General features: G+C 35.9%; 1 protein-coding gene across 1 annotated transcript; it reads left to right on the top strand.

Moving 5' to 3' along the window:
* On the top strand, positions 1-27,410 carry LOC129276428 (ATPase family AAA domain-containing protein 3-B-like). Its single transcript, XM_064109237.1, has 14 exons — positions 1-309; positions 5,684-5,760; positions 7,370-7,531; positions 9,152-9,221; positions 9,808-9,973; positions 11,075-11,144; positions 13,137-13,349; positions 13,758-13,883; positions 14,868-14,992; positions 16,189-16,240; positions 17,315-17,385; positions 18,372-18,539; positions 22,829-22,937; positions 23,499-27,410. Exons 1-14 carry the CDS (start codon positions 81-83, stop codon positions 23,652-23,654), a joined length of 1,794 nt encoding a protein of 597 aa, XP_063965307.1. The 5' UTR covers positions 1-80; the 3' UTR covers positions 23,655-27,410.
* The last annotated feature ends 297 nt before the right edge of the window (positions 27,411-27,707 follow it).

The following is a 27,707-nucleotide window of genomic DNA, read 5'->3' as shown; positions in this document are numbered from 1 at the left end:
AGTTTCAACTTTGACCTCAGCAATACACACACGTGCATTGGCATTACATCAGCGAGAATAGCCTGTAAAATCTCTTCAAAATGTCGTGGTTGTTTGGGATTCGGAAGGACCAGCCTCTGCCAGAGGCACCTCAACTTCCAGTTTTACAAGATGGAGGATCGGGAGCTTCATCAGGAGGAGGAAAAGATGGAAAGGGGGACAGTGGATCAGGAGGAGGAGGAAAAGGAGCCGGCTACAGCAACTTCAGTAACTTCGACCCGTCGGGCCTGGAGCGGGCGGCCCAGGCTGCCCGCGAGCTCGACAAGTCCGGTGAGCGAGTAGGATTATTTGGGGATCAGGGGCCCGTTTCTCAACACCTGGACAAGTTAGTCATATCTTTATCCACCAACCACGGAGTTAGTTCCAATCTTACTAAACCTGTTTCACGAAAGGCTTCCTAACTAGAATACCTTGATATCGATACTCTCGGTAAAAAGAGCAGACGAGACGTAGCCTTACTTAGTCACAAAATAGCATAATTTTCAAAAAGAAAAATTATGACAAAATTGCAAATATTGTGATAAATTGGGGAATACATCTTTTCAAAATAATAGCACATGTAAACTATGCATCATACATACTTAGACCATGAAGATTGGAGCATTCAATTGCTGAGAAAATTAAATTATGAATAGTTTATTTCATGACTAGAAAATCACATGTGGACGTAGACCAAAAGCTTCGGTCTCTGTTATGTTGGTTGTTCAGCTGAACTCCGTTGGCTTCACTCACCAAATACAGAGACCGAAGTTCTAGCGCGATCTGTACAGGGGACTCAATGGCCATATGTTTATGTACTTAAGATCGGATAAAACGGGGAAGTGAATTTGCGCGACAGCCGAGGTAAGTCACTGTTTTTGTTCCTTTTAACTTGATTTTTCTCAGTTTTTTGGCAATTAATGCCAAGAGGGAATATTAATTTGCATTTTGGTCGCGTTAATTTTCAAAATTTTTATTCATTAAAGACAACAATTGAAGAGCCCCGACGGGGGGATTTTGCATTGCAAGTCCCCTAATGGTGGCTGCACGCTAGCGAGCCGTCTGTGTACGAGGAGAAAAAAAAAAAAAAAAAAGTTAAAAAACTCCTCGAAACAGACGGCTGCCAGCTGTCTAATGTGGACGTTGAGATGCCTGGGTACCCCCGTGACATCGAATTTTAATAGTTTACGAAAATAAACCATAACGGTTTTCTTTTTAAAATGATGATAATTATACGCCCTTCTACGATTCAAAACATCATCAAAATATAGTTTAACAAAACCAAACATAAATATTTGATACCGAAACATACGATTTGACAAATTCTATGCATAAATTAGAGATAGAATTTATCCAAATGTTAATAGGGGTCTGAAAACAACAAATACGAGTCCAGTTATGGATGGCCTGACGTGGTAGAATCTTTATCGATTAAATCATTTTACTATTTCAAAGTGAATGGTTTTGTGGCGTTTTACCAACAGTTCTTTGTATTAGAATTATCATTGAATGCGTTATCCCACTTGTTTTGTGATGTAATTTCAACCTCTATGATTGATTACGTAAGATTATTATTTTCAAATTTCTTGGCACTTTTGCATGTCATAGTCTACACACGTGATGCCACTACGTCATTAAGAAAGAAGTTATGACAGGTTCGGAGGTGTCATAAATATTTAGTGAGGTTGTTGTACCCGATCTTGGTAAAGAGGGCTTCGTGAAACGGTTAGCGGACAAGTAGCTCACTATCTCCGATTTAGTCAAGAAGTTAGACTTATGACGGTGTTGAGAAACGGGCCCCTGATGTCCACTGCACTGAAAGCTGTCTTAAGACTTACATGTAACTTAAGCAGATAAGAAAATTATCTTTGTCTGTGACCACAATTTTAGTATTTCCTATCATTACGTTAAACTTAAAAAATAAAATGATTTCTTGGGAGTTTCATGTAGGCCTACCTAGCCTATTTTGTGTAAATTACTAAAATGTGATTTGTTAAAAAATTGTGTTGTAAATGTAAGTTACTAAGTAACGGATTGTGTAGTGTGCGCTGGCCTAGAGCACCATATCCACGTGGATTGTGCTCAAGCCACTGAAGAAAGTGAAAGGAAGGGTCATAAAGATGTCTTTCCTTGAGCCAGGGTTACACCAAAATCGAATCGTCCCTAATATAATAATTTCAGACCAATTCTGCAAGAATATGGCCTGATTCGGATGGAATTAGTGGATTCGAAACCTATTCGTCTCCCTGAATTAGAGGTGAATAGGTCCTGAATCAGAGCAGAATTGACTGCCAGAATACCCCAAATGCCTCCCAGAATCTATCGGAATTTCCTCCGAATATATCCTGAAAGTGGCCCGATTTAAATTTGTCGTGGCCAGATACGAGTCTTTCGGAGAGTATTCGGCTGGTTTTAAACATTTCAAAATGAGCTGAATCTCTCCACGAATGTTCCCTAATCCCTCTCGAATTTACTGGCATTCTGGGAAGGAGAAAAGAGTACTCCTGAATACATTGTAGATACATGTATTTGGATGGATTCACAGCTGATTCGGTTTCGGTGTAACCCAGGCTTAAACTTTAAAGGAGAATGAAACCCTTGAAACCAGCTGAATCCATATCAAAGAGAAAAATCAAAGAAACATATTGTTGAAAGTTTGAGGAAGATTGATTGAATAATAAGAAAGTTATGAGCATTTGAATGTCAATATCACTAATGCCATGTAGATCCTCCCATTGGCAATGCGACCAAGATCTGTGATGTCACACACGTACAACTCCCTCATTACTTTAGTACTTATTTCACTTATATTCTCACTTTTATAGAGTCTATCACAAGGTGAGGTGTTCTCTTTATGAGAGGACAAGTACAAAGGTTTCACAACATTATATCATTGATAAATCGTTTGCATATGATTAGAATGAGCAAAAAGAGAAGTTTTGGGGTATATTTTCAGTGTCCAAAAGGGGAGAGTTGTTCATCTGTGACATCATAGATCTTGGTCGCATTGCCAATGGGAGGATCTCCATAGCATTAGTGATCTAGACATTCAAATGCTCATAGCTCTTCTATTGCTAGTCCTATTTCACTCAAACTTTTGTTGATCTTATTCTTTGATTTTTCTGCTTTCACAAAAGCTAACTTGCTCCAAGAGTTTCATTCTCCTTTAACCAATGTAACTCCACACATCTATTTATATATCTGAAAAAAATAGAATGTTTACATTCCTTGAACTTGACAATGCTTATTGACTGTTTTATAGCGAAAAATTGAATACTTGAAATGAATATATAATGCTGTATAAGCTGTTATTTTCGCGGGGGTTTTATTTTCGTGGATTTCGCGAATCGCCGATCGGCCTTGAATTTAATAACATGCGAAAATATTGACACATTTATTAGTCAGTGCCAATATTCCCAACAGCAAAGCTTTCCTATTGAAAACATCCTGTGTAGTGAAAAAGTTGAGATATGCATCTCTATGTGTACAAAAAAACTTAGAAAGTCCAGTAAATGATTTAAAAAGTTAGCTAGAATTTCACTTTTTTTATTTCTCAAACAAAATCATAGCCTAATCTATTTTCTTACATAATTTCTATCAATATTTATTCACTCACTGTGATATTAGAATGTATTTTCCATGAAATGATTTGATTTTATTGTCATCTGATTGACTCTATACACACGTATTGGCAGCTATTTGCATACTCATTAATATTCATAAGTCACATGACCAGAGCTTTCAGAAGTGTAAGATTCTGTTCACAAAATTCAACATTTTTGCACTTATATCAACTTTTTGAGCAATGAATCTAACAAAACACAAATTCCAAAGATTGCTCAACCCTATGGATTACAGATCAAACTGTGACATGATTAATATTTAGATCTAAAGATAAAAAAAGTAAAATTTAAGCCACCTTTTCCCACTTTTTGTAACTGTTTTTACAGAGACATATTTATATATAAAACACACATCAGCAGGAGCTTTGATTTGCACATGATTTGCCCTAGTTTTGCTTCTTTGAAATGCAGTGGAAGTGTTTGTACATCTTCAGGGGCCCGTTTCTCAACACATGGACAAGTTAGTCATATCTTTATCCACCAACCACGGAGTTAGTTCCAATCTTACTAAACCTGTTTCTCGAAAGGCTTCCTAACTAGAATACCTTGATATCGATACTATCGGTAAAAAGAGCAGACGAGACGTAGCCTTAGTCACAAAATAGCACAATTTTCAAAAATAAAAATTATGACAAATTGCAAATATTATGATGAATTGGGAAATAAATCTTTTCAAAATAATAGCACAGGTGAATTATGCATCATACATACTTAGACCATGAAGACTGGAGCATTCAATTGCAGAGAAAATTAAATTATGAAAATAATTCATTTCATGACTAAAAAATCACTTGTGGACGTTGAGATGGGTACCCCCGGGATACCCAATTTTAATAGTTTACGAAAGTAAACCATAACGGTTTTCTTTGTAAAATGATGATAATTATACGGACTTAACGATTTCAAACGTCATCAAAATATAGATTAACGAAACATTTGTAATCATTGATACCGAAAGATACGATATTAGACAAATTATATGCATAAATTAGAGATAGAATTCATTCAACTGTTAATAGGGGTCTGAAAACAACAAATACGAGTTCAGTTATGAATGGCCTGACGTGGTAGAATCTTTATCGATTAAATCATTTTACTATTTAAAAATGAATGGTTTTTATAGTTTCTTTGTATTACAATTATCATTGAATGCATTAACCCACTTGTTTTGTGATGTAATTTCAACCTCTATGATTGATTACGTAAGATTATAATTTAAAAATTTCTAGGCACTTTCGCATGTCATAGTCTACCCACGTGATGCCACTACGTCATTAAGAAAGAAGTTATGACAGGTTCGGAGGTGTCATAAATATTTAGTGAGGTTGTTGTACCCGATCTTGGTAAAGAGGGCTTCGTGAAACGGTTAGCTGACAAGTAGCTCACTATCTCCGATTTAGTCAAGAAGTTAGACTTATGACGGTGTTGAGAAACGGGCCCCAGATCATGAATTTAACAACTTGTGAAAATGTCGCGACCCCCGCGATTCGCGAAAAATTCTGTACGCGAAAAAACAGCTTGTACAGTATCATGCAGCCCTACTGCAGAATGTACTGTGTTCTGATTTCATTTTAGTGCAGACAGAGTGATGGATTTAAAGGTAAAAGAAAGTAGTTGCAGCAAAAAATTATTTGATGAGATAGTCTTTTGAAATCAAGGTTAATTGTCACCATATTATCATAGATATCTAGATCTGGTGCATTAACTAATGTAAACTTATCTTTATGAAATCATGAATCTTGGCTGGAAAGTGGAAACCAATAATTCTTATTATCCCTATTGATCACATAAAAGCATATATTTGAGACAGCGTAATATCATTGCTTGGAAAAATGCCCGACATTTTATGAAATTCCGTGCTTATTTTCCTAATTTCTCAGCAATTACACAATTTCTTCCAGAGCCATTTGGCACATATTTGTTATTTATACACAGACACTTGGGTGGTCATTTTATTGGATTCTGTTTGAACTCATTTTGAGATCGTTACTGCAACTGGTATTTATCTTTGAATTATCTAACTTTTATTCCCTTTTGATTAGCAAATGCAAGGGGAGCATTGGATCTCGCCAAGATGCAAGAACAGACAAAACACTTGGAACAACAGACAAAAATCAAGGTATGGGCTGCTGTATCTTAGACAAAATTGTTACCAGCAATAGGGCGATTCCATGCTAAAAAATCAGCTATTTTCGCAACATTTTCAACCTATTGTCCAAACAAACAAAGAACTTCAATTTGTTTTGTGGTGATAATAGAGTACTACTGGGTAGACATATGAAAAATTGACAACCAACAAAAATATGCTGTCCATGGGTGAATTAGAGATTGTGAAAATGTTGCGTGTCGTACGGGACATTTCCGAGTCCCGTACGACACACAACATTTTCGCCCTTAATTCAGCTATTATAATCAAATATTTTTTTGTTGGTAATCAGTTTTTCACATGACTACCCACTATAACTTTATTATTGACCAACAATAATTTTTCATTGCTCAAGCAATCAGCTAAGAGACTGGAAATTGTTGACAAAATGTCCCGTACGACACTATGGAATCGCCCAATAGCATATTGGTAGAGCATAAGTGGAGCTAGCAGGTGTCAACTTCAATCATTCCTTTTGCTATTTTTACACTAAACTTTTTTCAGGGTGAACTTCCCTTTTAATCCTAGCTAAAATTTGTAATCTACTGTATATTATAAGTATTGGACAGCATTGAGTTTCACATTTCCCCCCAAATAAGGAGAATTTAATAAATACTCTCCTTATTTAGGGGGAAATGTGAAACTCAATGCTGTCCAATACTTATATAGTAGTAGATGAAGAATTTTAGTTAGAATTAAAATTGACGTTCATCCTGACAGAAAGTTTAATGTAAACAAAGCAGAAAAAATTATAACAAATATTGGCGAAGGTTTGAGGAAAATCCGTCCAAGAATAAAAAAATTATGAGAATTTTAATTATTTGATATGTGACGTCATGTGCAAGGAGCTTTCCAACATATCGCATGGTAAAAATAAATGAAATGTCATTTTCTCAGAAAATTGAAAATGGTTTTTATTGTACCTTCAGTATATCAATATACAAATATTTCACACCGGCTCCTAAATAGAAAATAGAAAATAAGTCATCACAAAGTATTAAAAATGGAATTAATGCATTTTATATTGCATAACATTAACATTTGGGGCAGCTGCTCGTTAATGACATTACAAATCAAAAACTTGACATTCTAATAACTTTCTTAATCTTTAATGGATTTTCCTCAAACTTTAAATGTTTTTTATTTTTATTTCATTTTTAAAACAAGGTTTTCGTCAGGGTGAACTTCCCCATTAAAAAGACATGAGCCTACAATTAACCGTTAAAGGACAAGTCCACCCCAGAGAAAGTTTATTTGAATGAAAAGAGAAGAATCCAACGAGCATAGAACCAAAGGTCCCCCCTTCTCCCCTGAATCCACTACTGTATTGCAATTCAAATCTTTCTTTTAACAACTATTATTTCAGTATAGTTCATAATAAGATCATAATATTTGTATGATCTTAGAACGTTTTCATGGTGGAGAAGTTGGCAGTTAACACCATGTATAGTCCTCGACTCCTGAAAAGGTCTCCTAGGTTATAAATCTTTCTTCTCTGATTGGAGCGTTGAAAAGAACCTCAATCGGAGAATAAAAAATTGTTATGTTTTGTTCTATAAATGATTTTTTTTTTTTTTTAAAGGAGTATGAAGGAGCCGTGGAGCAGATGAAGTTAGACCAGACTAGGGTCCAGCAGGAGGAGAAGAGAAAGACCATGTCTCAGGAGACCCAAGAACATCAAAGAAGGGCTCAGTACCAGGACCAACTAGCAAGGAAGAGATACGATGATCAGCTCTCTCAACAGGTTATTTATACTCTCGCTTTTTAATCTTAAAGATAAATCAGACCTAATCAAAGAGGAAAGAGAAAATTCAGATTGGTAGATAATGAAAGCTTGAACAACGTCAGACAGTAATGAATGTTTGAAGTCGCTAAAAACTGCAATCACTATACCTAGATATAAACTTCAGGGGTCCGTTTCATAAAGGACTTGCAACTGTTGTAACAGTGCCATTATTGCAACTATCATGGTAACAGGGCTCAGCAGCCAATCAGAATGCCATAATGGCAAAGTTACAACAGTTGCAAGTCCTTTGTGAAACAAGCCCCAGATTGGCACTAGGTTGAATAATTTAGGAGTCAGGCGCTCTACTTTACCTGTTGGATATATAGCATCTAAGCCTTCCATATATCAATGTCCAATCTGGACTAATGTGAAAGTTGTCGCTACCATTTGTCATAATTTACTTTTAAAAATTGCCTACTTGACATTTACATGGTCTTAGTGATCTCAATTTCAAAACATTCATAACTTTCTTATCCCTTGTTTGATATCTTTCAAACTTTCACATTCACATTTGTCCTATTTTTCTATTCTCTCACACACCATTCAATGACCAAGGTACGAGTTCCCTTTAATCTTCTGTAAAAAATAACTGTATGAAAGTTCTTACTAATAGGTCAAACTTACATAATAGTCACATCAAGGCACAAGAGTCCTTTTACACACTTCAATGACCAAGGTTCGAATGCCCTTTAATCTTCTGCAACAATCATGAAAGTTATTACTAATTGGTCAAGACTACATAATGGCCACATCAAGGCACTAGAGTCCTTTGGCAAGGCATCAATGCGCACTTTGCTTCTCTCCGCCCTAGTTAAAATGAGTACTTGGTAGGATGCGAACAGTAAATTGCCAATTCATCTATTGCCAACGCGCACACTCATCACATAGCCTACCTTCATTTAGTCTGTTGCCATTCCATCCATCAACATTTCGTCTAACAACCATTTGGTGTAATAACCATTTGGTCCAATCATCACTTTGTCTAATCACCAATTTGTCTAAAAGATGACCATTTCGTCTCATAACCAGTTGGTCTAATACACAGTTTTTTTTCATTCATTTCACCCAATTAAAACTTAGTCCAATTAGACTATAAAATGGCTACTTGACCAACTGGTTATTAGACAAAATGGTGAGTGGATGAAATGGCAATTACAACCTGTGGATACTGGACGAACTGATGGTAGACAAAATGATAGTAGACGAGTTGGTAATTGGCCGAATTGGCATTAGACCAATTGGAAATAAACCATGCGAACGTCATGGTTGGCTAAGCAATTGCTATGTATTGATTGCTTGTTGGAATACTCCCCAGGGAGTGAAGATTGCATATATAATAATTACTAATTAATACCATTCTAATCTAATTATGATTTTGTTATAAAAAATCATTAATGGATATGTTATACTAAATTTTCTGCTCTTATAGCACCATCTTAATATCAAACGGACCTTCCCTTTCAATAACAATGCAACACCTAAATAATTCAACTAGTGCCAGATGTGCCAGCAAGAATGGAGAGAACCAGGTCCGTGGGAGAGACTAATTTGTATAATGATTGTTTTTTTCCCATTCAGAAAAGGATGAATGAAGAAAACTTAGCAAAACAGGAGGATTCCGTCAGGAAGCAAGAAGCTATGAAAAGATGTAAGATGATCTTCTATGATCCGTTGACATATTTGGCTCTCAAGGGCACCCTAATTCTTACATACAAGTGCCAAGGTGTTTTGGTTGTTAGAATCTACCAAATATTCTGAAATGAGAGATCTTACTGGACTTGTATTATTTAAAATTGTAGGTGATGCAAATTTCTAAGTCGTAATGGATAAATCCATTTTGTTCTTGTAAAGTATTTTACATTTTTAATTGATTCAAAACAAACAAAATTCAATTCAGTTAAATTCAATATCATGGTTTATTGATATACACGTACATCTTTCACAGTATGAAAACTGAATTGTATGTGCTTTGCAATTGTAAAGAAACATAGTATATAATAACAATAAAAACCTTTCACCTATGGAGTATAAATATATAAATACAATATGAACAAAACACAATAATTGAAAAGTACATTAAAATGTGATAATAAGTAAAAATGGTTATTAGGGAGCTATGAAGAAGAAGAAAGAGTTGTAAATAAACTCTATTATTCATTAATAAGGGCAAATCCATTGATTTAGACAATATGTTTCCTTTTGTTCATTTGAACTATGTTCCTTTCATTTGCCAGCATCCATGGATTATGAAGCAGAGTTGAGACTGAAGAATGATATGAAGAAGATTGAAGCTGAACTGAGAGGGAAAGCAAAGATAGAGAGAGAAAATAAAGATATACGGAAGGAGCAGATCCGTCTTGAAGCAGCTGAGTATAGGGAAACGGTACTGCAGTCAATCAAGTAAGATGAATGATATGAAATAAGTAGAAATATAAAAAATTGAAGGGGAAGTTTACCCTGACAAAAACTTGATTGTAAAAATAGCAGAAAAAAAAAATAGTGGCGAAGGTTTGAGGAAAATCCCTCAAAGAATAAGAAAGTTATTAGAATTTTAATGATTCGATTTGTGACGTCACATGCGAGCAGCTTTCCTCCATGTTGTATGGTAGAAAATCAATGAAATGTCATTTTCTCAGAAAATTGAAAACTGCTTTTATTGTACCTTCAATACACAAATCATTTCACACATGCTCCTAAAAAGAAAAGAAAAAATAATTATTATTATTCACAAACCATTAAAATGTGAAATTTATGCAGTTTATATTGCATAACTAATGGGACAGCTGCTTATTTATGACGTCACAATTCAAATTCTAATAACTTTCTTAATATTTAATGGATTTTCCTGAAACCTTCACCAATATTTTTCATTATTTTTTCTGCTATTTTACTACAAACTTTTCGTCAGGGTGAACTTCACCTTTAAAGTGTAAACGAACCAGCAGTCTTAATAGCCCCACCTCAAGTCTTCAACTATTCATATCTGGCCAGTTTTATTACCCATAATGCAACATTCTAAGCAATATAATCTTGTATTAAAGGAACGCTTCAATGATAACACACTGATTCCCTATGCATTACATTTATATCACATTTATTATGTAACCAAGTACATGTACCTTTCCTCTCAAAATCATTTTAGTTTCTCAACAAAAATGAATTTCAGGCAAATGTATCCTCAGTGAACACTGGCTATTGATATCACACGGTCATTGAGAGACAACTGAAAGTTGTCTCTCACCTCACCTTGTGTAGAATGTAGAGAGATGCAAACAGAGGGAGGGGGGGAGTCACAAAGAGTTAAGGTCAGTTCTAACTTTATAGTTAGATGTATTATGCATCATATGTATGTCAGTTCACAATTATCATTTGTTAATGGACAAAATTGCATTCTAACTTTTTTTCCTTCTATAAAGCAATTGAGTCAGAACTGAAATGCATGGAGTTTATTGATTATCAGATCTATTAAATTTTTGTATGATTTTGTTATTTTTATTTCAGAACGGCAGGAAACATTCTGGGAGAGGGCTTCAGAAGTTTTATATCTGACTGGGATAGAGTAACAGCCACAGTGAGTTGAATTAAATTAATCTGTTTCATTTTACATTACACGGTTTTCTTTTATAAAGAGCTATAATCTTTTGACTTTTTGATCATGACTTTTTGATCATGATTGGGAAAAATTTACAAGTTCTTGATTATTGATCACATGACAAATAAAAGATCCTACAACTTGTCCCTATTTATTCACCATTTATTCTACAAGTTGCCAATTTGAGGTTTACTTATTCCGAGTGATCCCATAACTTTATTATTCATTATCCCTTTTTTCACCATTCTGTTTTAAAAATAATTTTTCTGCTTTCACTCGAATGAATGCAATACCAGGGTTGGATTTATCTATTAACCCTAAAATGGCCGGGGGGGGTTGAATCAACCCCCCCCCTCAACATTTTCTGCGATCATTCCGCCGCGCGAAATTGTTTGATAGCGCCACTCGCAGAGTTTATACTTTTAAGTCTCGCGCATCTTTTGAGACCAAATTTACGACGCCCGGGTACGCGGTTCCGAAATTACGCAACATTATGTAAGTGCATGTCAGACTAAAAATTGTTCCAAAACGTGATTTTGTGTACAAAGTCAATGCAAATTGAGTTTTCTCATCTTATTCATAAAGATATGATTATTTTTACTTTAAACAGCTGAAAGCAATCGATTTTAGCATAATTATGCTTCAAAAAGGTTGTGCAATAAATCTGGTGAAAAAAACAAAGAAAAACAAAAGGTTGAAAAACAATGAAATACATAAGAAATTCATAAAAACAATAAAATACATAAGAAATTGATTTCCAAACCGAAATTTTTTTCAATTGCCATTGTTACGAATGCTACAAAGAATATTTTTACCAAAAATTAGCATTCTAGGAGCTTTATTTAGTGAATTAGAGCAAAAAGTATGATTTATGCATAAATTAGCAAAATTAATTCATATGAAATAAAATCTCATTATTTTGGAAAATTTTACCATACAGCCTTGTAGATTACATCGCACACTACCAGCATGCAATTTTTTGCAGCGCTCGCGCGATCGGCGGCCGAGATCTCAGGGGGGGGGGTTGAATCACCCCCCCCCCCCCGGCCACAGAACAGCCAAAAAAGCCCGGCCTAGTTAGGGTTAAGGATAGTTCGAAGTGATGAACTCTGTTTGTGGTCTCTCATTTACTGTATGTTGTAAAAAATTTTATTGAAATATGTATATTTTTTAGATAACCTTTTAAGTGTATAAATTAGACAATAATCTCATTTGTGAAAGGAAAATGAAATGTTTTGAGGGGAAGAAGTCTCGTTTTACTACCCCTATTTCTTATTATTTTAGTATAAATGTATGGAGTAGTGAATCGGCTTATCATTCAAGTGGGCCCAAATTGTTAGACTATACTGCTCAGAATATTGCATTATGGGTTAGAAACTGGGCCAAATTTAAGGTGTTGAGGACTTGAGATAGTGCTATACAGGTCAGTGGGTTTGCACATGTACATGTATTTGCTTTTAATAAAGATAAATGCCAGTTGTAAGGATTTCAAAATTGTTTCATACAGAATCCAATCAGATGAACACTTATCTGTATGCATAAATGAAAAATATGTGCCAAAGGATTCAAGAACATATTGTGTAATTCATGGGTGTCAATTTGTGCTGTGAATCTATTGTTCAAGGGGGGGAATGATCTATTGTTTCATCCCCCCCCCCCCACTTGAAAAGTATGACGTCACGGTTCGACACCAGTGGTGTAATTGCTGAGAAATTAGAATATCAAGCATAAAACTCCAGCTCGATGTCTTTTTCCAAGCAATAATAATACACTGTCCCACATGTGCATTTCTGTGTTGGTGATCTCCAGTGTAATTCTTTTTCAGCTTAGATTTCATGATTTCACACAAAGTATAATTTATGTTACTCTACCAGATCAAGATCTATGATGATATGGTGACAGTTAACCTTTGTTTTATATACTCTCTTATGAAATCAGGGTTTACTGCGACTTCTTTTCATTTTATAACAGGCAGCGGGAGTTACATTACTAGCCCTCGGTGTGTATTCAGCCAAGATGGGTACGGGCGTGGCCGCTCGTTACATCGAGGCCCGTCTAGGTAAACCTTCCTTGGTCAGAGAGACCTCTAGGCTCACCCCGATAGAAGCCGCCCGTCATCCAATCCAAGTGACCAAACGAATATTCAACAACCCAAAGGATGCATTAGCGGGTGTTGTCTTGGAGGTAGGTTTAATTTTCCGAAGTAGGAATTAACAACACAATTTGATTGCACTATTTCATTCTTTTTAATGTACGTCATACATGTGTGTGTTCTAAACTTAAATGATGATGATCTTCATCCTTTGCTTGTGAAGATGACCACAATTTAAGTATTTCTTGTGGGTTTGAAGATGGCTGAGTAGACAATCTTCACCCAAAAAAGTTTGGTGCAGTTCGGACAAGTAAAACCCGGCAGTTGTGCAGGCTCAGTGATGGTGCTTGCTCTGTCTTTTCGACGTTGGCGTTTATGTTCTTGCTTGTCCATGCGCCTTGAAATTCTTGATGATCATACATCCTTGCAATACATCATTTTGCAGTATGTATTTTGATTTAACACAGAATAACATGTGGTCTTGTTTGTTTGTTTTTTAGCCAAAGCTTGAGGAACGTCTTCGAGAGATCGCCATAACAACTAGGAATACCAAAGCTAACAAAGGAATGTACCGGAATATACTGATGCACGGCCCACCCGGTACAGGAAAAACACTCTTTGCAAAGGTAAAATAATGTCCTCTGATCATGGCTTCGTCTTACAAAGAGTTTTAATTGATCCAATCAACCACAACTATGGAAAGCCAGCAGTGTCAACATCTAAAATGCATGTTTCTTCAAAATGTTTTCTAGATACGATGTATACTCATAAATTCATTGTTTTGAAAACTGGGTGTGAACCTCTTTGTTTACAAAGGAAATTTGTGCAAATTTCCTGTAGGAAAAATTTTGACAATGATGGATTTCCATATAGTTCAGGTTGATCAATCAATCGCAACTTTTTGTTAGATGGGGCCATGTGTCTTCATCTTTGTTATGCTTAGCTGGCTGCTTCACAAGAAAAACAAAATATTTTTTTTTTGTCCAATGAGCATTTTATTCAGTTTTCATTTGTTTCCAGCGCTTCTGGGTGGAATTCTATGATTTGCATCACACACAAGATGGACTCATTTACCAGCAAAGTTATCCAATCTGATCCATAGTATAAGTATAAGTATTTATTTATTGTCCATAATTGGAAATTCTTCTTGTTTACATGCCGTGCAAAATGATAAGACAACAAATTGAATAAATTTAACATGAACAATGCAATCTTCATTTGGAACATGACAATAAACATAATATACCTTACATAATAATTCACAACAGAATATTTGAATAACATAAAAGGCATTATATGAGTTCATTGAAATTTTCTGCAATTTGGGAAATATTAAGAAAAGACAATTATTGGATTGATTAAATAGTAATAACAGGTCATTTGATAGTAGAGCCTTTTAATTTAGGTTACAAAGCACTGCACACACACTACTCGATGTTTGGGCCACTAAAAAAAATGATTCTATCCCTCAGAATGATCAGCTTTATTTCATGCAATCTATTCAATCCAATTATCCCATGTTCAACTCCATTTTTCCTAGAGATGGACTTCATTCGTTCTTATATTTTCACATACACAGTTGAATTAATTTGAATTTCACATTGCTACAGAAACTTGCCATGCATTCAGGAATGGACTATGCCATTATGACGGGAGGTGACGTTGCCCCGATGGGGAAGGAGGGAGTCAGTTCAATACATAAATTATTCGATTGGGCTTCTACAAGCAGAAGAGGGTAAGAATGAAACAAATTTATTTCATTGTACCACATTTACAATTTCTTTTATAGTCATCTTATTTATGATTTCAAATGATATTTGACTTAAAATACTGATCTGTAATGTGGATTCCAGAATTTAGCTTTATATCAAATGCATTTATACTCTGAGCATTTTATAAACCTCAGAATTCTCCTGTGATGTCATTTTAAAACGTTCTTAAACAAGAAGTTCATTAGAATAGAAATTCACTGTGTATTGCAATTCATCTACTCGTATTTAACAAGTGTTTGATAAAGAATTTGTTTTATTTTACAGGCTAATTAATGCCTTGTTCAGATTTGATAGAAGAAAGCTCACAAATATTTTTCACAATGTTCAGATATGACAATTGGTAGAAATGATCCTTGGGTAATACCACATGTGTGTCGTTCAGGATGATGGGGACAATAATGTTCAGATATGACAATTGCCTCACTTTAATATGTAATTCATGTGTTTATCTTTCAGTTCACACATACAAGTACAGAAAGTTTTTATTAAAACATGTCCCATATGATTCATGGCATATTATGATAAATTATTTCATCACAAGTCACAGAAAAATACATGCGCCATCTTATATTATTATCATTATTATATTTGTATTTTGTTAACTTTTGGACTCCTGCCATTTACAAGCTTTTTAAAAAAAGCTTTCTACAGGTGTTCCATTTTCCATTTATTTATATCACTTACAATATTAATCTACTCTGCTTATGTATTTGATCTATTTTTTTGTATATACATGTGTATTTTAACTATACATATTTTGTTGTTTTTTAATGGAAAAGAATAAATGAATTGAATTGAATTGAAAAATATAATGCCACTAGTTTGTCCACTCAACTCTCAACCTATTTGCTCCCCCTTTAACAACAAAGTAGAGTTGCCAGCCTCGGCAGTGAATGCCTTTCTTTGTACAATAAAAGTGTTGTAAATACCCCAGTCACATTAGCTCTACATTGGCTGTACGGCGAGTCGAAAACGGCCGTTTTATTCATTTTTATTCAAACCACCTATATGTACCTGGTACAAAAAATGTTAAAACAGCTGTTTTCGACTCGCCGTACGGCCGCCGTAGAGCAAATTTGACTGAGGTATAAGTTTGTCAGGCCCTTCTGAGTGAACTCCTGAGGAGATTTTATCCACTTTTTTTTCTCTCGATTTGTAGATTACTACTATTCTGTGATGAAGCAGATGCCTTCTTAAGGAGAAGAAATGCTGTAAGTCAAGCTTTATCATTTTCATAGTTGGATGATAGATTAGTGTACTGAGCCATTCAGGGTTACAGAGTTTTATTTCATTTGAGTTTAGGTCTAAGGTATTTCATTAAACCATAGTCAAATGATCAGACAATGAAAATCTTACTCCAGTTTTTATTCATGTCATTATGTCGAGAAAGCGCTAGTGCTGTCAAGAGTGAAGTGAATTTTAAAATTTTGCTGGTTGGAGATTTCCGGAGATTAGATTTAGTCTCCTTAAAGCTCCAACTAGATAAACATCTAGGATATTCATCCACTTTGTCAACTTGGATGACAATGTCTTCATTATTATCCGTATCAAACATAGGCCATGTTCAATCCAAGGCTAAAATATCAAAGAAATAGGCATTGAGTTTCGAGCGAGGGTTTTTTTCAGTTTGGAAAGCCACTCAGAACCATTGAGGTGTTTGTTTATGTGACCATGTATATGAAGCACTGTCCACACCTGTTCAGAATGCTGCTATCCTGCGTGACATAGGCCCGTGTTCTGAAGTCAGGTTTAACTTAGACCAAGGTCTAACTCTGTACTAAAATTATGGGAAGCCAAAAATTAAAAAAGTTAGGTTAATATTGTATATTTCTTATGTTTACTATTTTGTTTCCTATTTGTTTTCACAATGAAGAAAAATACTTCAGTCATGATTCCCAGACAATTATGAACTAATTTGGGTTTCATGTGAGTTAAAGAATTGAATGTGTACTGTTAGGGATTTGTGCCCCAATTGGCTCTCCATAGTTAAACCACAATTTTAAAACAGGGTTTAATTTAAACCCGACTTCAGAATACGGGCGATTGTGTGTAGAAAATAACAATTCATTATGGTATGCAATTATTTGAATTATTTCAGTAATTCATGGCAAATGTCTTTATGCAGGAATATTTGATTTGGCTATGGAACATGTTCATGTATGTAGCATTATTAGACAATGAATTTCAAAGACACAAGTAGTCATTTATAATCAATAAAAAATATCTTAAAGGTTTATTTTATAGTTCAGGTGGTTAATTGTAGTTTTTCTCTTCATTTTCGATAGGAAATCATTAGTGAGGATCTGCGTAGCACTCTAAATGCCTTCCTTTATCGCACCGGTGAACAATCTAACAAGTAAGTCTGATCAATGTATGTTTACAGTATATGTGTTGAAATAATAATAGAATTTAGAAGGCACATTATATTGGCATTTCAAAGTGCACAGATGGGTCAGCTAACTAATGACTTACAACAACAAAAAATCTGTTCACAGTAAAAAAAAAAAAGGAAAAAATTATCCATGATCTTGATTAAAATCAAGAAATTTCTTAATTTTGTAGAATAATTCTCCATCCTACTATATTGCTCGAGGTTACCTGCTTTTGAGATGAATTTGAAAGTTTTTTTTTTTCAGGGATTCTTATTCCCAGGAAGCTTTTTTAAAGATATATTGTTCTATGGCAACATCTGTTAATTTGTAAGAATATTCGTACCAATTAATTTATTTCTTGTTGAAGTGAAAGAAAAACAACAACTTATATACTCATCAATGCAATATACCAGATTGATTTAATTGTCGTATTATATTTGACCAGTAAGAACCAACTGCACTTTTCGTATTAGAGTTGGGGGAAACCCCGGTGTAATGGTCCACCTGCAGTCTCCCAATCAGTTATATCGGGAGGAGAGACCTTCGGGTCATAGTAATTCAGTCTGTCTTTCGCCTCTCAGGTAAATTTGACTTAAAAAAAATGATAATATCAGTACCTTTCTCGTTAGATTTGATAGTCTTATTATATTTGCCGATTAAGAACCAACTGCACTATTTGTTTATGTGATGGCGTCGTGGTTATGACTCCTGTCTTGCAATCTGAAGGACGTGGGTTCGATCTATAGCCATGGCGTGTTTTCCTTCAGCAAGAAATTTACCCGCATTGTGCTGCACTCAACCCAGGTGAGGTGAATGGGTACCGGCAGGAAGCAATTCCTTGAATGCCAGAGCGCATTCAGGCAGCATGACTATAGCCGGTGTAATGATAACATTATTTGAAATGCACAGTTGAGTATATACAAATAGAAATTGCGCAATATAAATGTACAATTATTATTATTATTATTAGATTCATGTTGGTGTTAGCAAGTAATCAACCAGAGCAGTTTGATTGGGCCATCAACGATCGCTTAGATGAGATGGTCGGCTTTGATCTTCCTGGCCGTGAGGAGAGGGAACGAATGGTTAGGTTATACTTTGATAAGTATGTTATCCAGCCTGCTTCACAGGGTAGGAGGTGAGTCCCATCTATGTATTTTTATGTATGGAAAAAAAATCATTTTGTCTAGTCCCTTGTATGTGCACTGACGTGTGTTTGATATGAAAATTGTATATGTTTTCAGTCTTGGTAAGCAGGATTTAATGAAATTCACAAGGTAGAAACTAAGATAATCTTTTCCTTGGGGTTTTACATTTGAATGATAACATTTTCTGAAACAGAAAATGGATTCTAACAGAACTTGACAGAATGACCATCATCATGTGTTGCTGTCGAACCTTAACGAAGTTCGGCAGAGACCTAGCAATCATGTTCTTTTTTAATTAAATACAGGTAATTGCAAAGGGTACATCAATAAGCAAGTCGTTGGATGATATCAAATGATTTTCTCATACAGTCCAAAAATCTCATAAGGATGAATCACTATTATGATATCTAGGTCTTCAGTGTATCAATGATTGCTGTTGTATCATTATACTTTGATGTTCAACTGAATATATACTTTAATCTTCACAAACTCTGTATATGGTGTAATATGTCATGTATCACAATCATCATAAAGAAGAACTATAGAATAGCAGATAATAAAATAATTCAAGAAAGAATAACCAAGAACCTTACATTAACTAAGTCCATGTACTGCAACAATTTGGCAGTTACATTGAATAACTCTATTGCGGTTTTGTCCATGAATACACAACTGCTATATCAACAATGGACATCATCACACATTATTACATTGTAATACATAAAACTCATTTACACATTGTATTTAATGATTAAAATTTGCAACCTCACATGAGCTGAACCTGAATTCTGAGCTAAAAGCTTACGGTGTATAAAATTTTGCAAAATATAGGTAAATTCTGGCAGCAAAGTTGGGAATAATTGGTGAAATAAGTGAGTAAGGTATTTAACAAGGCAATGGAACAGGTTAAAAAGAATAAAAAAATTGCTACCAGACACGAGCTGAGTCTGAATGCGGAGCCAAAGCTGACAGTATATAAGTATTGTAAGAATATAGGCAAGTTCTGGCATAATCAAACATATTCCCAATTTTGTACAAAGTATTGATGAGGGTATATCTGAGCACGATATTAGACTACAGTAGGTGATGGAACAAGACGTGGGCCAAAAGGCATGGCCCAGTATCGGTAAGTCGCATCTCGAAACCGAAAGCCCAACAGATCCCGAGAAGCGGGATGGATGGAGATATGAAAGTAGGCGTCCCGAAGATCGAGAGAGACGGCCCAGTCTGACGCCTGTAGTGACAGTATGATTGACGCCAGAGTTTCCATGAGGAAGCGATCTGGCTTGATGAAGGTATTGATCACCTTCGTGTTCAATATCATTCTCAGCTTCCCCGAGCGCTTGGGGACAACGAAAATAGGAGACAGACAAAGATGTGGGTTGACTGGTACTCTCTCTATTGCCTCCTTTTCCAGCAGTGCAGCAATTTCCGATTCGATGTATTGCTGGTGAAGGATAGGAACGGTCGGCGGGGTGACTCGAATCGCGCCATGAGGGAAAGCTTCTATTTCGATATAGAAGCCATCTAGCATGACAGACAAGATAAGTGCGTCGTCCGTTATTCCCTCCCATGCGGGGAGGAAATGACGGAGCCCGTCAAATACACTGCTTGGGTCTGGCCGGAGCCTTCGAGGCTGTCCGACTGCCACGGAAGCACTAACCGGTGGTCTGGTGCGGGGTCTATGACCCGACGGAGCGGGTGCTCGAGGTTGAATTGGGACAGCCACGTGGGAGGAGCCGGTGGGCGAGAGGCCTTGAGGAGTTCAGATGCCTGCTTGCGGCCTTCAATTTCTTCTTTGAGAAGGGAGGCCACTTCTCCCCCCGAACAAATGCTTGTCCGACTGGGGGACGCCCGGGAGGAACTCTTGTATGTCTTAAGGCGAGATGCCTAACTCGGCAATGACACGAGATCCCCGAGAGTTGGACACAGTGGTAGCTGCTGTAGACAACTGCATCCACAGCTCGCCGACCAGCGAGAGCAGCGTTTGTAAAATATGATATACAAACGTAACATATTCCATGCATGCTTCATAAACATGTTTAAGTCACTGGTGTCGGAAATGAATCGGTTTTGACAGCTGCTTCTTGATATTTGTACAAACTCTTTCAGAAGTGTAACATTTGCCAAGATGGTGAAGTCTGATCAGTGTGAAGCATTGAGATGTCAACTTAAAGAGCGTGTGAAGATGGATTTCCTCTACGGTTGTGTCAAACATGATCAATGCTTTTATATCGTGTTTCTTTATACTTAAATACGTACGCCTATTGCCCCTCCTGGGACGTAGGCCATCAACGAAGTTCCTCCAGGCAGAGCTGTGCTGGGCCAGCGTCTCCACTTCTTTCCATGTGCCGCCCATCCTATTACCATCTGCTTCCGTGTCTCTACGCCATGAGTTTTGAGGCCTTCCCCTCGTCCTTTTCCATCGAAGATTCCAAGTCAATGCCTGTCTAGTTATTATATTAGGCGTTCGTTTTCATATAGTATGGCCAATCCACATCCATCGTCTCTGTAAGATCTCCATCTCTTTGGTTGCTAATGAGCAAGCTCCCACGAGTCTTTATATCGTGGTTAAACCTTTTATGATATGTTCTATGATAGGAAATATCTATTAACGCTATAATAGTTGCGTGAATTTTTGCAGCAACAAACACAAGAAACCATGCATGGGACCCGGTTCTCCTCGAACACTGACCTTTGGAATGTAACTCCTACATTCCGCATATCTTTGTCATCTGCGTTTGTACAGCCATACTCCACACACACTGCATTGTTGATAATCAACCACTAATAAACCAAATTACAGTTTCTGGAGCAAAAAACAAAATTACCAGTATACATAAACATGATTTCTAATTATTTTGAACAAATTGCACCCAAGCAAAGATACATCTTGGCTCTTTGATGGTCCCAAGATGACAGCCGCTCTGCATCATTGACTTCATTTTGTATGTAGCCAATCAGCGTTCGACTACCCATCCAGATGGTATTCAGATCAGTGGTAATACCACATTTGTGTTCACGAGGATGATGGGGTCAAAACCAAAGGTCATAGGGGTCAAATGATACGAGGCCATGTCCATAATTTTTGAAAATTTTTGTTCAACTTTCTCACATTTCTTTATTTCTGCATCAATTGAGATCACACTTGGTACAGATGATCCTTGGGTAATAGCACATGTGTGTTCATGAGGATAATGGGGTCAATAGTCGTCTACGGGTATAAGACTTGTGGTTCTCAAACAAACTTGTTCCATATGAATCAATATTATGTGCCAGTTGACTTTGGGATATTTATTTATTTATTCATTTAATTATTACAAATTATTTAAACAGGGTAGCCCCATCAGTAGTCAAATACTTTTTTTACTTTGGGGACCTGTATATCATTAAAAATACAAAATACAAGCAATAATACAATACAAATGGAAAATACAAATCTTAAACATAAACAGATGGAAATTTCAGTACATATGTATATGTATATTGTATATGAAATTGAGAACAATAATTTAACCCAGAGCTACAAGTAGGAAGCTAGAAGGTAAGGATGAGATGAGGTAAAGAAGAAAAATAGAGAGCTAGAGCGGAAGAAGGCACATCACCATATTCTTACACTATAATGTAATACTATAACAATATCCATCATTTCCAAACTGCACGGATCCAGGTTTAACATACCAGATCGACAGTGGTCAGGGACAAACCGAACTCTGGACCTACTTTCAAATCAAAGCCCAAAAGGAGTAAAATTGAAAAGAAAAAAAAAATACAAAGTATTAGTATGTGCTCAGTGCTTAGCAAAGGGCATTATTTAGTCAACTGGTATTTTCTCCAAGATATTGTACAACACATTTGATGTGTGCTAACTTGTGTTTATGGTATCCAGAATCTTAAAGCACGTCTCGTTTTTCAGCTAGTCTCCATTCTTTCACAATGATTGGTTTTGAAAAGTGTACCTAAACTTAACCCCGTTGAAATCGGTGCAAATTGGCCTGTTCCAAATAGTAATGAACCAGGCCAATTTAAATGGATTTCAGTGGGACTGATTAGGTATCCATTCGCCCATACATTGGGCTGCCATGAACCAATTCATGTCAATTTCATTATGTGGAGGTTTTTCATCGTGCATTACCAAAATGTGGTCACGGACATGTTGAAATGAATAAGAACAAAAAATGTCACACTTTGGTACTTCATTATTGCTAAATTCCTACCCCAAAAAATTTGATTTTACAGACATATCTTTGATTTTTCCTTTTATGTTTTTCCTTTGCAGACGTCTGAAGGTCGGCCAGTTTGACTTCAATGAGAAGTGTAGTAAGATAGCTGAAATGACTGATGGGTTATCTGGAAGAGAGATTGCGAAACTAGGAGTAGCATGGCAGGTCCGTTATTTTCCCATATAATTTGTATATTTGACATTTTGATCTAGTTTTCATTCATTTTCTTATTTCCTGTCCTGTATTCAAAGATCTTCGTTTTAATCTGATTTTACTCTTAAGATGTATGAGCTGAAAGTTCCTGTCACCTGTGTATGTGATGTATTGCTCAAGCATTTGAGGAACTACACAGGTCTTACATGCTTACTTGTGTCCAGTGTGTGTGGTCTTAAGAAGAATTGAGTAAATCTATTATCATTTATCTGATTCCAATGCTTGACAGCAAACATCAGTTCTTAGATGTGGTAAATTGTCTTTCATGATCACTCAGTGACTGTTCATTCCATTATTCAAATTTACAAGTAGAACTAATTTTTTTATTCATTTTTTCCAACCAGACTTATTAATTAAGGGACAATGGTCTCACTTCAATCCTGGGTGTTTTTCTGCTTGTCTGAGCTAGCTAGGATGGCGTGAAAAAAATCTGTATGAGTTTATATTTCTGAATTGAGTACTCTAGGTAATTACTGTCATTATTATTTGTTATCTGTTTATTTTTGTTGCCAGGCAACTGCATTTGCTTCCGAGGACGGCATCCTTACAAGTGAGATGATCGACGGTAAGGTAGTGGAGAGTGTCAAACAACACAAGCAAAAACAAGACTGGCATCAGAAGGAGGATGCAAGGTTAGATAAACTAGAGAAGCTGCACAACGTTAAATAGCGCCATCTATCGACAGAGAACTGACAATGTCAAAATGTAACCTTCAATCATTGATATAAAAAAAACCTGCCACTGGAAACACTTCAAAAGTATTCCAAAAGGTCTAATGCTCACAAAGTTCCACACTTTTTCCTGTGGCATGTGGTTGTTGTGTAATACGTGTTGGTATTGCCCCATATACTGTTAATAGTGTCCATGTTGTGCATGCAGCAACATATATGACAAGCTCTATTCAGTTTTCTTACATCAATGACCCAAATAGTGCCATCTATCGATATAGAACTGGCAGTAATGAAATATGTTGTCAAATGGCACCATCTATGGACATAACACTGACAATGTCAATTGTAACATAAATTGCCCCATCTATCAATATATAACTCGCAATGTCAAAATGTAATATCAAATAGCGTCATCTATCACGATAGACCTGGCAATGTCAAAATGTTACCTCAAACATATAACAAGCTCTATCCAGTTTTCTTACCTCAATGACTCAAATAGTGCCATCTATCGATATAGAACTGGCAATAATGAAATATGTTGTCAAATGGTGCCATCTATTGACATATAATTGACAATGTCAGATTGTAACATAAATTGCCCCATTTGTCAATATATAACTCGCAATTTTAAAATGTAATATCAAATAGCATCATCTATCACGAAAGACCTGACAATGATCAGTTTTAGAAACGTACGTCGACATAGACGACTGATACGAGATGACGTCATTTTTTGGCCTGCCATATGCCTCGGGTCCTCACACACGTCCACTATCAGAATCGAGAACATCGCCACATCCATTTTGCGGTTCTCCTAAATCATAGTCGACGTGCCCTTGAGTGACGTCATTTCAACTGCTCAAGCTCAGCATGAAGATCAACCTTTCCCTTTTAAAACACAGTTTTCAGTGACTTTTCACAAAATTAATGTAAGTTTTACGATGCATTATGTTAATCATATTTGAAATTGCTTTCTGAACTCCAAAATATATATTGATACATATCCTAACTTGCGTAAAAAGGAATCAAAGCAAGTGAATTGGCAAGTGTGCACAAGTTGCACCTTCGCATCACCCAACCGGGTCGCCAGGCGATGGTACGCCAGGTCTATTGACGTAGAACTGACAATGTCAAACTGTAACCTCAAATATCATCTATCAAGAGAGGACTGACAATGTCAATATGTAACCTCAAGTGGTACTCTCTATCACGATAGAACTGGCAATATTGGAATGTAATGTCAAAGAGTGCCATCTATCAACAGAGAACTGACAGGCAATGTCAAAATGTAACATCAAATAGTATACAAAATAGTGATACACATTATTGAGGGAATTGGTATTAAATGCATGAGGTACCTCAGGAACGGTTCTAGCATGCCCAAGGTATAGCTGAGAGCGTTCAGACTGTTTCAAGGGTAACAAGTCTGTGTTATTATGCCAATGCCCAAGCAAAGTGATGTGTGTTAGTGGTATATGTTTGATAAGGTAGTTGGGTGGATCCTTGTTATTTGATAAACCATCCTCATCTCAAAACCTGTGCTTTATTTTTTTTATTAGATAGTGAGGTGGGTCCTTGTTATTTGATAAATCATCCTCATCTCGGAACCATGACTCGTCAGCAGAACTATTAATAAGCAGATTTTACTGTTGGCTAAAATAAATAACCGGTCACATGGTTTTTTTCAGCTAGTCCAGTGATCAGTATCCATATATCACTATTTAATAAGACCATCTATCACGTACATGTAGTCTGCAAGCACAGACCCTGATTGAAACTTTGATTAACAAATGGGCCTTTACAAAAGACTAGCACATTTAAAACTTGCTTAAGGTAAGAGGGCCCTCAGCACAAGTCGTTGTAGGCTGTGCAATCAGGCGCTTTAACTTTAGTGAGGGGTTTGCAAGCAGACTATCTATCACTATAGAACTGACAATGTCAAATTGTAATGAAATTTCAATGCATATGGTGCTAATAAATTCCTTGTATGTTGGAGATTTGACAAATATTCACTTTTAATGAGTCAGTATAGTGATTTTCTGTCGACCTCCCGTAACAATATTAAAATATAAATGCCAGTTTAATGATTTTAAAATGAGTTTGTACAGAATCAAATAAAATGACCACCCAAGTGTCTGTATGTACTATAAATAAAAATAATGTTCCCAAGGATTCTGGAAGATATTTTTTTTGCTGAGAAATTATCAAAACAAACATGAAATTTCAGCCAAATATCTGGTCTCTTTTCCAAGCAATAATCATACTCTGTCCCACATATGCTTTATATCTGTGTTGGTGATCTTCAGTGTGGTCGGTTTTCAGCTGAGATTTCATGATTTCACAAGGTTCAGTTTATCTGACTATACCATATACCAGATCTACTATGATATAGTGACAATTAACCTTGGTTTTACAGACTTTCTGATGAAATTAGTGTTTACTGCAACTACTTTCATTTATCTGTAAGCCATGGTGCTTCGACTGAAGGAAGCCACACCATTTTTTGTACTTGATAATTCACTCCTGAATTTTTTATATGCAAGGTTCTGTCCACCATTCAATGGAATGTGTATTCATAGTGTTTTATACTAAATCTAAAATAAATTTGAATGTAGTATCAATTTCAGTGTATTTCAAAAAGGCACATTTTTAAGAGCAGACTTGTCCTACACATATGTTTTCACTGTGTGAAAGAATAGTTAAATCATTATTATGGAACACTCATTCTCTTTTCATATATATGTATATGAAAATAAAAATCAGCTGTGTCAAGTTTGCATACAATGCACTGTTCTAGAACCCTTTTATGCCATCAAATTTAATTTCTCTTGATCTTTGCAGAGTTCTCAATCTTGCAACAACAAAAATCATGTTGAAAAAAATACCAACATTTGCATTATCTTCAAGATTTGAATTTATAATACTTCATCTTTGAAGTAGCATTTATTCTTCATGATATGAATATTGAAATCCCACAGTAATTGACAAACTTACCAGGGGGAGTATATAAAAAGTCTGCTGCGTCTGATGTGCGGGAATCCCGCAAGTGGCCTTTTATTACCAATTATCACACTTCTTCATAGACAACAAAATTTGGAATGTAGGAAAGTCGTTATGAAAAGACATAAAGTGCATTTATAGTGGGATTGCTGTAAAAAGATGCTGCAGAGACTTTTGACAAAGTACCTCAAGCACGAGAAATCCCATTTTGCTTCACTTCTCCTTGAAACTACTCTTGCTGCTTTGTAGGGAATGCTGCCCTCAACAGCTGCGAATTAACAAACATGTATTGACCTTTTGATCTCAAGACAAGAAAAAAAAATATTTGAAGAATTACCTTGAAGTTTTTGGCTACTGACTGCAGCCTTCCTCGGCAATGTGACCCGATTTGACCCTAATGATGCAATGATCGATGATCGGTTCATAGACATTCGGAAGCTTGTATCTCCCGTTGTCCTCGTTGAGAGAAGGTTTGATCTGGTTATGGTGATTGTAAGAATATTCACTGAATCCTCCCACAATGCCCTAGTCTTTGTCAGCCATTTCATTACATGTGATGCATAGACCTTGATCAGACTTGTGTATTTGATTACATTTTGCTCTTGTCATTTTCTGATTTTTTTTTATGATGTAGTACATAGGTATGAATGGTAAAGTCAATATTAGAACATGTTTATCATGATTTGTACTACCGAGAGATGTATATGAAATGAAGATATTATTAAATCATAATTGATTGTATCATACCCAATATCATCATGAGCTTCTAGTGTTATTTTTGTGGGGTTTTGCATTGGGTATAGCTGTGTCTCATAAAGGCTAACCAAATCAAACTAAATGGCCCTTGCTGCTATACTACTATGTAAGCAAGAGAGAGAGAGAGCATAAAGTGAAACTCGGTTCTCATTGTCATCTTCCACTGACCTCTAATAATCAAATTCATGATTCTTTTAAACATGCAGGACCTAGAATTTATAACAATTAAGATCCTATAATTCGTTCTTGTTCAACTGCCTCCTCATTTAAAATTTTACTTGAAAGACAATTA

The sequence above is a fragment of the Lytechinus pictus genome, chromosome 14 (genome assembly GCF_037042905.1).
Source record: "Lytechinus pictus isolate F3 Inbred chromosome 14, Lp3.0, whole genome shotgun sequence".
Taxonomy (NCBI): domain Eukaryota; kingdom Metazoa; phylum Echinodermata; class Echinoidea; order Temnopleuroida; family Toxopneustidae; genus Lytechinus; species Lytechinus pictus.
The sequence above is the reverse complement of the archived record's forward strand: the minus strand, read 5'-3'. Positions and strand labels throughout refer to the sequence as shown.